Here is a 13,669-nt window from a genome sequence, read left to right on the forward strand (position 1 = left end):
GCCCCCACTCACCATGTATGGCTGGGGGTCGCTGCTTGCCCACACTCTACCTGTCCCGCCGCGCGAGTCTGGGGCTGATGTTGCTCCTCACCCGAGCCCTGCCTGCCTCCCCATGGGAGGCTGGGTCTGGCATCGCTCCAGCCCTGCCTGAGCCCTGCCTTCCCCCACTACGCAGGGCTAGCATCACTGCCCTCCCACCCGCCACACATTCCTCCACACCTGACTTTTTTTGACAAAAGTTGATAACTGATCAAGTTGGCAAGAGCAAACAGGACAAATGCCCACTTTTGTCAAAAAGTCAGGGCAGCCAGAATAAGGCTTAAAAAAGGGACTGTTCTAGCCAAAACGGGACGTACGATCACTCGAAGAATTGGTCACTTTATATTCCCCCTCCTGAGCTGCACCCACAGCTCAGAATCTGGGCCTGGACCTTTGAATATTTCCAGATACGCTAGAAAGAAATGTTACTCCTAGTATCGGGGCTTGTAGAGCTTTGAAGCACTGGGCAACTTTCAGTGCGCTTTAAAACTTTACCGCATACTTTCTTAAAGTGCCCTCAGAATGAACATATTCATCTTACCAGCTGAACAACAAGAGTTTGACACTTTTTAAGCCGTCTATGAAATTATCAATTGGCAGTCTACAGGGCTGAGTAATGGCACTTGTCTCTAACAGTAACATATTCAGAATTTTTTCTTTTCCTGAAAGAAAGGGGGATTGATCCAGGAATGTTAGTTATTTTATCTGATAGGCTCTAATGAGTTCAACAGAAGCAAGAGCATTTCAGTCAGATGAACTTTGACATCCCTTGTTAGTCACACATTTTACAAATGGGGGTATTCCAAGAGTGGAAAAAGGCCTTTTTGTCCTTAATTGTACTTAGCCATTAGTTATGGTCAAAGGACTCCAGTTTAAATTTTAACAAGAATACCTATTAATAGATCTTTTATTTCAGATATCAGAAAGCAGCTTTCTAGTCAAAGTCTAGTTGCAACAAAATTGACCATATGTTTCTTTTGAACTAGATAAGGGAAGGTGTGGACTTGATAAAATCTTGTTTGACAAATAGAAAGCCAATGTGGCAATACCGCATATATCTAGACTAGGTCAACGACCATTGTGTCATCTGGTTCTCTGTTTCTGCTTTCATTTAATATAATTACATGATGCAGATTTTCATCTCTCTTCCTGCATCAAGGTAGGATGTCTGGTTTGATGTCAGAGTGATGCAAATCTATACACCAAATACCCCAAATCCGAGCTTTAAACTGGATCCAAAACATCTTGACCGTTCTTAATTTGAAATATGCCCTAAAACACACACAGTTCACAGATTTTCTGAAGTCTTAACTAAATGACGTTATTTTCCACATTTTTAAAGAAAACATATTGAACTAACTTACAGATGTTCAAAGACACCCAAACTATAAAGACGGAATGGGGATTACAAATAGACTGCAAGCGTGGACTCTGCTCCTGCAAATATATCTAAATATACAGGCCCTTACATCAATGTGAAACCTTACCAATGTCAATGACACTCTGTGCAGGAGTCAAGCTCTGCAGGATTGGGTCCTAAATTATTTTAATAACTTGAGATACTGAAGGATTTCTGATTATGCGGGCTTTGTATAATCAAGAAAATGTTCAACGTAAGCAACAGAGGCCAGGGGAAAATCGTGTAGAATTCAAATGGGATGAAACCAACAGGGGTTTTTATAGAAACTGAAAAGGTTTTATCTAAAACTTATTCTAAAAACTTACAGGGGTAGATTCTTAGCTGAGGATCTGGTCCATTTAATTTAACAGAAGAATAATTTCTATAGAACATGTAAACCAATTTATAGAATTTTATAATAAACAAAATCCCTGCTATACAATTCTATAGGCTGGTTTAAAAAAAAAATCTACAGAAAGGTTATACTTCTCCATATTCTATAACATTGTCCTACAAGGATTTCAGAGAACAAGGTCTATGAATGGGAAATCACATAGACAGTTTCTCTATGTTCTCTGTTTGCTAATAACATGGATAAGGGACCTTTGTTTACACCATGTCTTTGTGTTATTCCAGTGTCTTTAAATTTCAGGAAATCCAGTCTTTCAGGAAGTAACATTTCATTACACAGGTTTTGGCCAACCAGCAAAATAGAGTTCCATATAAAGGGCATATTTATTTTTCTAAACACCACGTTTTTAGCTACCTAAAATAATAAAATTAGTTTACTGTCTTCTTTTTCCCTGCTTCCTCTGTCTAACTTACCAGTAATGTCAGCATGCATCTCCACAAAGAGGGGGTTCTTGCTCAACCCTCCACACAGAAACAGAGTGCTGATGTGATGCCCGGCAGACTGCATAGTTTCCAAAATATGTCTTGTTCCCAACTTGAAAGACAGAAAAGGTCTGATGAACATGGAAAACTTATTCAGAAAGAAACCAGCACTAAGTGAAGGCAAGGGTTAGGCCTACTAGAGAAGGGACTTGGTTTATCATCAGGTCAGTAAGGTGCATTGTATGATCCATAGTGACCAGAAACATGAAAATTCATACTGCAAGCATTAGGGATGAGGAACTAGAAATGAAAGGAACATATGAGGCCAGCAGGCTGGAAACAGCACCTTGGGAGTTGGCTGTAGGAGGAGCAGGGCCTGATAGCTGTCTGTATGCACAGCTGGAGAGAGTAGGGGCTGGGAACCTAAAGGGCAAGGAAAGTGGTCCGAAGCTGGCACAGAACCAGGCTGCAAAGGATCAGGAGAAAGCAAGGGGAGACACTGAGGAGCGGCTGTTTGTGACCAACAGAGCAAGTGACAGGAGAAAGCAACTAAGTAGCAGCAAGGGCGCACAGGAGACACAAACAATGTCAGATGCAGCCCACCAGAGTTAAGACATCCCCACCATCCCCTCCCATTTGCTTAGCCCTCCTGCCTCTGACAAAGCCTCGCAGCACAGATGAGCCTTGCAGCATGACCCGAAGGTCAATAAAGTTGGGATCTGCCAAACTAAGGGGAAAGCAAGTCAAAGAACCATCACTTAAAATGTCTGGCTTTCAGCACCTTCCCTTTTAAACCAGGGGGCTGTTATCTCAAGTGCCAGCTTGAGTTTTGGGCTGCTTCTGAAAACCGAGACCAGTTGAGTAACACCAGATTTGGGATGTTTACTGTGAAACGTTGGCACAACTTTGGATAAGGCTTGAAATGTAGTTTAGTTAAAGGCAAAGTCGTTATGATGAACTAAAACGGCCACAAGGCCAGCTGATTAAATCGGTCACTTCCTATTGACACAGAGGGCTAACTTTCCAAATCATACAGTTAAGATTTTAAATGACAGAAAAATAAAACTACTCTAAAAAGAATCTCTCCCCTAAGAACTGGCTTTGATGACGACAGTTATATTTCTGATTATGTTCACAATAGTCTCACTGTTGGACTGAATTTTGCCACATGAGCAGCCAGAGGACAGATACTCTCTTTCACAGCTGCTGATATTCAAATTTATTAGCAAATTTCCCCAACACACACACACACACACACCAAATACTTTAAAAAAAGAACATGCTGTGAAAATTATTTTGTGTTGACCTGCCTGGAAAATTTTATTCAGGGACATTTACATTAAAACTAGACATTCCACTGATGGAGGTAAGGGTGGGGAGGGGTGGGAAGGACTAATGTAATCTTAAATTAGAGAATATGCAAATTGAGGGGCTTGAAATGCAAATTTTATTTTTTTAAAAAAAATCTCCCATTGTAAAGAAAACTAGAGATTAACATTCCGTGGGTATGACTTGGATTTTGACAAGGTTTGCACATTTGCTAACGTTGGGTTTAATGTCTGATGTTGCTCCGATTGAAGTCAATGAGTGGAACAGGACTCTGGCTCTAGGAAACAGGACATTTTTCCTTGTAAGGTTACATAATAAACACAAAGCTAAAATTGGGGGAAGGGGAATTTTGAAAACTAATTTTGTATTTAATAAAGATAATCAGGAAGGGCAGGCATAAATTTCCCTCAATCCATTTATTATGATTGCCTACTGTTTCAATGGAATTTTAAAAGCAAGTGTGCAGTAATTTACCATGAAAAGAAATTTAGTGCATACCTTATCTTGGTAGTCTGTATCACGGACAAAAAAAATCATTATAAAAAGATGCCTATTATAAAAAGATGCTGAACTTAATGTTAAAATGCAGTATATGAAACAAAGCAACCAGATAATAGGTGGCTTTCCCAGGATGTCCAACAGAGAATGCATTCACCTCATTAGCGTGAAACAACAACGGGGCACGTGTTTTTGAAATGTTTTTGTTTTCAGCCTCTTTCACGGAGCAATATCAGGAAAACACACACATTCTTATATTTAAATCATAGGATTGTATTAAAGCACCAAGTATACCACTATTATGTTCGGCTGAAAGGGGTCAAAAATCAGCACTAATGAATTCCAGGCTCAGATTAAATGATCAGGATTTGCTGAAGGAGTGTTAACACATCAGATATGTCATTCACAGTAAATTTCCCACATCTGCCCATGCTGCTATCCCAGACAGTGTGGTGTGACACTGGGATATTGGTCCATGTTATCCATAAACCCTTGTCCCCATTAGAAAACAATGACCAGTGTTAACCCCCAGGATGGCAATGGCAGAAAAACATGGCCATATTATCTCACAACAGCTGGAAAGAATTAATTTAATCACTGTACCAGTCCCAGTCTTATGCACAGTGTACCTGCAGGGATGTATGTTTACACTTACGCAGTATAGTTTTGTAATGAAATAGGCAGGAATCAGTAAAGAGTTTAGGTGTGAAGATACTACAGTAATAGGCACCAGTACAAAAGACAGACACACATATAGATAGGTGAACCACAGGGAGTATATATCTATAAATACAGGTTGACTGACCCACTCTTGCAAAGATTTTTTTGTTACTGTTTAATCAAACAAGTTACTTGGGAAAAGTGGGGCTAAACTCTAAATTTAGTCCAGTAAAATCACACCCACATACCCACACCTGCACCATATACATACATTAATGGACATCTGGGGCTTTTTGTTTAATGTAGAGGTATGACGGTCTCTCCATCTACTTTAACATAAACTGGGGTGAGGGTTGAGAGGGGAAATAAATCATCCACATGGGTCAACATCATGCCTTGCAACAGAAAAAAGGCAGGAGGAGTGAAATGCCAGGAGTTTCAGCGTGCAGAATAACTGTCTTCACACTACAGGGGTGAGGAAGGAGAGGTTTGTAGCCGCACAGGGCCCTGTCCCTACACAAGCTTCCTTTCCCACCCTAGCAGCACCACACCGTACAATCAACACCATCAGCACGGCCCCATGTTGCACAGTCTCTGACATGCACCTGGGGAAAGAATTTCCTCCACGACCCTGCAGGTTTGGTGGGGATAATATGGCATATGGCAACTATTCACACCCAGGCATATCTTCCGAACTGCACAGAGCTCCCCTTGCAGGTTTATGAAGAGTGTATCTCTAGGTTTGGGAGAGATTAAGGGCAAGTCTGCACTTAAAACGCTGCAGCTGCGCCACTGCAGCACTGCACTGAAGACGCTGCTATACTGACAAGAGAGCTTCTACCACGAGAGGAGCTAGCTATGCCGATGGGGGAAGCCCTCCTGTTTACATAGCACCGTCTACATCAGAGATTAGGTTGGTATAACTGCATCGCTCAGGGGCAGGATTCCTCTCTCCCGCCCCTTCAACCACGTAGTTATACTGATATAAATTTACAGTGTAGACCTTGCCTATGTCTCTCTCCTCCTTATAGACTTGCCATCTCCTTTTGGACTGTATTTACGCATCTTTCACCTCAGACAGAAGAAGAGGAGGCTCGATATTGGGCATACCCAGCATTCCTGCCTTGTCAGAACAATTTCAGGAAAACTCTTCTAGGGCATTTTCCTCCCTGCAAAGAGCATCCCTCAGGGTTTTTTTTCCATGGGAGGGGGCAATCCTCTCCATACATGTGATGTTTATCTTGCTCCTTTAAGAACTCATTTGGTGAGTTCATTTGTAATTAGAAATCTATTTTACAGGAGGGCATGATCAATCTGCAATGTGACACAGAGTGCAATTCCTTTAAGTAAGTCTTTCATGCTTTTATAAAAAGCAGACTCTTTAAAATGGCTTACAGCAATGGCTTGAATTGTGGCCAAGTAGATAAGAGCGAGTTCATCAAGGCCCTGATACAATGTCAATCCAACAACCTGCATGGAACACACAAAAAAAAAAAATGTTCAAATCTAGCAGAGGTGGAATTTCAGCATTTTCTGTGAAACACAAGGCATGTTTTCTTGTTGCTACATGTTTAAATGCAAATTCTAATCCTGTGAGCTGTACACGTACTGTTATGTTAAACATATTTCTCCCAGTCTGGGTAAGAACCACAGAAACTTTGATTTTGCCCTTGGAAAGAAACAGTGAACAAAATGAAAAGGAGTACTTGTGGCACCTTAGAGACTAACCAATTTATTTGAGCATGAGCTTTCGTGAGCTACAGCTCACTGCATCCGATGAAGTGAGCTGTAGCTCACGAAAGCTCATGCTCAAATAAATTGGTTAGTCTCTAAGGTGCCACAAGTACTCCTTTTCTTTTTGCGAATACAGACTAACACGGCTGTTACTCTGAAACCAGTGAACAAAATATCATTTTGTATGGGATTTACGTGTTATGTTTTCACCAATACAGTTTTCCTAGGAGACTTGCATATTCCTTGGGAGTATTTAGTCTAGTACTATGAAACGAAACACAGTAAAAAAAAAAAAAAAAAAAAATTCCCACATGCCCTTGCACTGAAAGACAATTAATAATTAGGGTTAGATTATGATTTCATTTACTCTGGCATAAATCCAAATTTCTTCTATTGAAGTCAGTGTAGTTACTCTGGACTTATATCAGAACAAGTGAGATCCTAATTTTGTCCCTAAATGTGGCAGAAAAGATGCACTATCATTGCTAGCATTTGCATAGGAGACTCAAACCAGGGGAATAAAGACCCTCCCGTAGAACATATTTCTTGTGGAAGGATCAAAATATTCATGGGTCACTCCCACAGCAAAAGATAATCAGGTGCACCTAAGAGCAGAATTTAGCCTTAATAGTTTTACTCAATTTGTGGTATAATTACAGCTCATAGCGATGCCCTTTAGAGGTATGACTTCTGAAAAACAATGTGAGTATTAGTGCCAGTTGAAATGAAGTGCATATCAATGTTCCTGGTACCAGTACTGAGGTGGGAACTTATTCTGTATATAACTTCACTTGCAATAAAGAAGTGTCTTAAAGTTTTTCACAGCTTTTGAAATAGGTAAATCCTTTTACGATAACAATATATTTCAGCATGTTGCTGCCTTCTCAGAACAGATGATTCAAGGTGGAATTCCTGTGTCATTAATCAGGATCAACAAATGCCATCCTTTTCAATTCAATAGTTGAAAAAGAAAAAAGTTTTGAAACCACTAGAAAAGAACACTCAAATATTTAACCATCGCCACATTTCTCTGGTTATAAGACTTTTCACTGATATGACTGATATGACATTTAGGGGTGCGTAATTATTAGAGATGGGCCTTACTCAACTTCCCCAGATCTTCATATCCCTGAATTTCAGGCAAGTTCGAACAGACATCCAAATTTCTGTGTCCTATTTCTAATTATTAGCTCCATCTTGCTGCGCAAGAATTTACACATCTATCCATTTGTCAGCCGAATGCTCCCCAATCTCTCCCCCCAGTATACTGCATGAACCCTCCCATTTTAGTAGCAGGTTTCAGAGTAACAGCCATGTTAGTCTGTATTCGCAAAAAGAAAAGGAGTACTTGTGGCACCTTAGAGACTAACCAATTTATTTGAGCATGAGCTTTCGTGAGCTACAGCTCACTTCAATGGATGCATACTGTGGAAACTGCAGAAGACATTATATACACAGAGACCATGAAACAATACCTCCTCCCACCCCACTCTCCAGTAATTATGGGTGAAGTCCCTCCCCAAATGTTTGAAGTTTCAGTTGCAGGGATACTGATGACTGAGATATCTGTTGGGGTTATTTGCCTTCTTTCAGGGACCATTTCAAGGTGTGTTATTACACAAACTACCTAGGACACAAATCAAAACTATACATCATTATGATTCACGAGATAACAGACCTTAAAGTTACAGGTAAATTATACCTTTATTCACCTGTTCAGTCATGGTTTTGTACAATAACATCCTGACATGGATCCAGCTAGCGCGCCTCCATCAGGTTCAGCTAGCAGAAGCATCCGAATGTGTGGATGTTTATGTAAGCCTCGTGAGTCCACATGTGCTGAAAATCTCATCAGGAGAGGTTCTCTCATGAGCTTCCTAATTCTGCTGCTTCAGACTCTAGATTGAAATAGTGTGAAAACTGCACTTCTCACAGTATTTCAGCCCTTCCAGAAGAAACATTTCACAACCTCAAATCAGGATCAGATTCAGCTCAGTTTTGGAAAATGAATAAAGATTCAGGAGCTATCTTGTTTATGTATTTATTTTTAAATCAGCGCTTGCATGCCCATGGCTAATAATTACACAGGAGCTTTCCAGCTTCTGTTGAAAGTGGCTAATAAGCAACTGAAATAGTGTAACGCGCTATTCAGCAAAATGATTGAAAATTGGAAAATCATTCCTTGAAATATTTTATATTATTCTTAGTTTCTGAATACACCCTACCAGTTTTCGATTGAGACTCACCAATTCCACAAGGGGAATGCAAGATTAAGCAGACTGGTGAGTGCACAAAAACAATGAGTGGCGCTATTCAGTTCTCCAAAATAAGACTGCCAGTAAAGATACCGGATGGAAGACATACCTCTTAGTATTTTCAGCAAGTAAATGAGGCACTAGTGATATTAGAAGTATCCTGATTGGTGGTGTGCTGCAAAAACACTTACTAATTTCAACAACAACAACAAATATCAGCAAGAAACCCAAATCCTGTGGGATCGTCTGAACGACTAGGGAGGAGTATGTTTAAAATAAAAATGCTCCTTCCAATTTTTTTTTTATTAATTTTACCCCTTTGCTCTGTATTGACCTTTTTGCAAAGACAGGCTGTTTCTTACCATGCCCTTCAGTGTCAGATCTGCTAAGGGAGATCGGTTACCATGGAAATCTGGCCAAACGTGTAAATCAACAGTGAGGAAACCCACAGGCAAAGATTTCTTAATCAGATCCAGGTGACTGTTCAAGTATGTATATATATTTTGAGCACTAGAAGAAAAACAAGTTGGGAAAGAACAGGGGAGGGAGGTTATTCGGTGAACGTAAAACATTTGCACTTCTAATGTCAAATACAAGAAAACCATCAAAAGGGGTCCAAACTTAAACTAAAGGGGAGAGAATCATTTCCTTGCCAGGCACATGGCAATGGAGAGTGGGGGTGGGGGTAATTAAAGCCCACAATCAGCCAGAAGAAGGTCTGAGTTCCTACACTGGGCAGGGAGGTGGGCAGACAGTGAAAGCTGAATGACCTTCAGAAGCATTAACAGCTGCACTCCTTGTGCAATGCCTCCAGCTGGTCTGTCCTGAAACTGCAGCTGACTGGCATTATGGCGGCTTGTCCGCAACACTGAGAGGCGGGAAAGCAATGGTGCAATGACGACCGAGAGAAATAAAAGCAGAAAGGGAGTGAAGAAATAAAAAAGACTCCCAAAGAGGAATGAAAATAAAATCCCTTTACAAATGTTAGTAATTTCTGTTGTTAATCAAGAGTTCCTCGTATTAAAGTTTTCAATTTTTGAGACCAATATTCAAATATACAGTATAATTAAAACAAAGCAGTAAGGGGAGAATGGGGACAGCGAGATGATGATATGCAGGGGAGGAGCTGACTAAGGTCCCTCAATTTAGTTTTCTCTAAGTTCTTATAATGCACCCATCTCCACATTTTCCAAGTGCCTTTTTCCTGGGCCAGCCATGGTTGTGGGATTAATGATAAACTCTTCAGTGTTCTGGCTTGCAATGGCCTTCGTGACATTCCAGTTAAAATATGTTGCAATTATGGTGAGAATCCTTCTTTAAAAAACTCTTGTATCATCATAAACAGATTTATAATTTTATTTTTGGTCTCAACTCCTAAGAAATCAGAGTAAGGCATTTAATTTCAGGCATCTTGATCAATAATACCATCTAGCCTTAATTACAATTGATTAGCCATTGTCTCACTTACTGTAGGTCCAAAACAGCGATATTCATTTAGCCTCTACATGTATATTCAATCGTGCACTAATGAGATCCCTAAGGGAATTTGGCACATGCTTTACCACGCTGACTTCTGACCTCCTAGCAGCTGTATATTTATACTTTACATTCAACTATTCAGCAGCATGTTTTTTCAATTATACCTTTCCATGTGTGTGCTATCAGAGAATATCATTCAAAACGAAGTACACTTGGAAGACATTAAAATAACTAATTCACATCATTATTCACATTCTTTTAAATGTGCTTTCTATGCCTTCCTGGAACTGAATTATGATAATTTTGAAAGTTACGATTCTTTTTTTCATATAGTGGCCTTATTTTCTGCCTCCCTAAAGATCATATTATAAACAGTACCTGCTTATAACCAGTCACTGCATTTCCAGTAGAAGCCCGGCTTTTATGGGGTGAGAAGGAAAAAGGAAGAGGGCAACTTCATTAAACATGAGGCCTATCCTACTACCCAGCTTCCATCTGGCCCTCTTGTTACTTGGATTCCCAGGGGGAGAAGCTAGTTCAGAGCACAAACCCTGTGTAGCAGAGGTTGACATTTAACCATGCCTTCTCAGGCAAGCAGATATCCCTAGCACTACATGTCTACATCCTCCTTTTCTTATAGAGCTAGGCCCTACAACTCTAGGTCTGGTTAGAATGAATGGCAGAGCTCCCTCAAACGCCTCCCAGTGCTACTTGTCAACCAAGCCCATTGGACAGTGTTGGGCTACCAATTTTCTGAGCCAATCCAATTTCTATTTAAGACAAGGGAAAGACATCCATTAACTTCAGCAGCAGTTGGATCGGGCATCATGTCCTGGGACCTAGGGCTTTACAAAGCCAAAGGTTATGGCTGTCATCTAGCCAGCTGTTCTTTGACCATTTCAAAATTATACAGGAGTTACGCAAATAATAATAATAATAGTTTATATTTGTAATGTGGGCCAGATTTCAGAAATCAATGGGAATTAGGTGCCTAGTGGGATTTTCAGAAGCGTCTATCTGCATTTTTAGGCCCCTAAATACCTCTGAAAATCTGGCCCTAAGATCCACAGATGGAAAGAACTGCCAAGTATTATTATTATACATTGCTTGAAAGATCCCAAAGCACTTTACAGATATACATCACTACTGAAAAGCAGTCATCTCTATGGTGGGGGAAGAGGAGACAAAACAGCGCACTGCTCACTAATGGAAGACAGGGAAATTCTGTCCAAAGACAACAGGGCAAAACCCTGCTCTTACAAAATCTGCCATAGGATCTTTGATGTCAAGCAGAGAGGGTCTTGTTTTTCAAGGTCTCATCACAGAGGGACCCAAACAATGTAAACTACATGGAACTTAGTACGTCCTCCATGGAAAAATGACGGGGTGACCCAACCCCAGTCAGGGTTAGAACCTGTGATTCTAGGAAGATAGGGTATTTCAGCTCTGATGCTTAGACCACAAAGTCATCTTGAGTCCACACTCTAGCCAGCATAGGTGGAGTTTTACTATCTCAATAATGTCTATATGATATTATCATACAAAACAGACCTGATTCTTCATGGCCTTGCACCCTGTATAGTCATTTACACCTATGTGAAGTGGGTTTAAAATGCCACTAGACATGTGAGTAGAGAATTCTGATGTGTTGGCATTTTATACCAATTTTATTTGCTCTGGACCAGTGTAATGACAACGCAAGGTGAAGAATGAGGCCCAGTATATCAGAATAGTCCCCCTAAAATACTTAAAGGAGATCTGTAGGCAAATAACTCCCCATCCCCTCCTCATCAACAACCCCCAAAACCAAAACAAAACCTTACGTTAATATTAAGAATCTGACTTAATTTGAGAAAAGACAGGAAATTCAGACCAAAACTCTGCACTAAATAATCCCCTTCCATTTGGCTGGTTCAGCTGATATAGTGCTCTGTGACGACGCCTCAGAACAGTGGGTGAAGTTTTAGGCCACATGTGCTGTAATAGCTAGGTACAAGGTGATGTCTGAAGGGTGGAATTTCAAACTGAACTGCAAAGTTCCTGGCTTCTGTCAGTTTAAGTTAGTCCCTTAATGCTACCTTTTTTCGGGGAAATGGGGAGGAAGGTGAATTTATAAGTGGCTTGTTTACTAAATTTATAGCTATGAAAACATATCATTAGAATGGCAGTGTCTGGAAAGCATTATAAAAATACCATTGGTATATTAACCATATAAAATATTATGACCCTCTTTATCAACACTCTCCTGCACAGTTTTACTAACTGCATGAGCCTCAAATAAGAATTAAAGATACAACACGGTATCACACAGGACAGTTATATCACCTTACATTCAGTATTCAAGGATTTTGCACTGTGTAAACTGTGTTTTCTCATTCAAGAAACTCTAGAATCTCAGACGCCTCCTGCAGACACGCTGCACGCATGCAAAACATGGCTGGTACTGGGGTGATCCATCTCTTAGTTTTAACTATCCCTTTATTCTGGGTTTGCATTCCTCTCTACACCACTGACCCAGTCTTTTTTTCATATACTAGCTATTCTTTCATAAAGCAGATTTCTCCTAATAGTGCAACGTAAGCTAAACCTCACCATCTCTGAGGTTTGAGACATGGCAAGCCCTAGGCACCCAGGTCTGCAGCATGGACAATATACTGTGCTACCAAGAGACATATTGGGATGGATACAAAGAAGACTTTGATGTGCAAAGCAGGCCAGCCATACCATTTGGGTAAGTATTTGAACCTAAGGGTGAATATTTTAGGTTTTTAAAGCTTTGAACCCTGAATTATCATTACAGACGCCTTTGCAAATACTTCCAATCAGTTCAGACTCAGGGGACTGAGTTCACAGCCAGCTTGGCTGATCCCCACATCCTGAAATGGGAAGGTTGCAGCATAGGGATGAAGGTACAATGTCATGTCAAAATGATCTTTGCAAGGTCGATGTTTTGATAAAGAAATAAGAGTGGTGACCTGGCTGCCGCTTTTGCTTGTAACTCTGGAAAGGCAACGTGGCCTCGGACTACATGATCTATCTGAAAAAGATTAAAAAGAAAAACAACCAGATTAAAATAAATTAAATTTTAAAATTAATTCCTGGTAAAATACATTGAAACTTTGTCATTCTACATTGACAAAAGAGCTTCCAGCTTACTCATGAAGTACTAAAACCTGGTCCTACTGAAACCAATAGCAAAACTCTCATTGATTTCAGTGGGATCAGGATTTGGCTTAAAAAGTTTAACAATGATATACCAAAAATGAGCAGAATGATAAGCTTATATCTTCTCAAATAATTGATTGCCCGTTAGCCTGAAGTAGCCAACACATTTGTAATGGCGAGTGTGGAGACTCCACAAGTGTTTATTCAAGGACAAGAACATTTGTTCTTCACCATGAAAATCAATTAACTCAAGGTTAAAAAAGACTTACCCTACACA

At 40.2% G+C, this 13,669-nt stretch overlaps 1 protein-coding gene across 9 annotated transcripts in view; it reads right to left on the bottom strand.

The window, feature by feature from the left end:
• FGGY (FGGY carbohydrate kinase domain containing) overlaps positions 1-13,669 on the bottom strand; it is a 350,907-nt gene that overhangs the window by 41,753 nt on the left and 295,485 nt on the right. For all 9 annotated transcript variants that reach the window (XM_043520798.1, XM_043520801.1, XM_007059048.4 and 6 more), the window contains 4 exons: positions 13,203-13,264; positions 9,111-9,258; positions 6,155-6,229; positions 2,264-2,384 (listed from right to left, as the gene is read on the bottom strand). In XM_043520798.1, the coding sequence (XP_043376733.1) occupies positions 2,264-2,384; positions 6,155-6,229; positions 9,111-9,258; positions 13,203-13,264 (406 nt within the window). The remainder of the gene's footprint in view (positions 1-2,263; positions 2,385-6,154; positions 6,230-9,110; positions 9,259-13,202; positions 13,265-13,669) is intronic.

The sequence above is a fragment of the Chelonia mydas genome, chromosome 8, assembly GCF_015237465.2.
Source record: "Chelonia mydas isolate rCheMyd1 chromosome 8, rCheMyd1.pri.v2, whole genome shotgun sequence".
Classification (NCBI taxonomy): Eukaryota; Metazoa; Chordata; order Testudines; family Cheloniidae; genus Chelonia; species Chelonia mydas.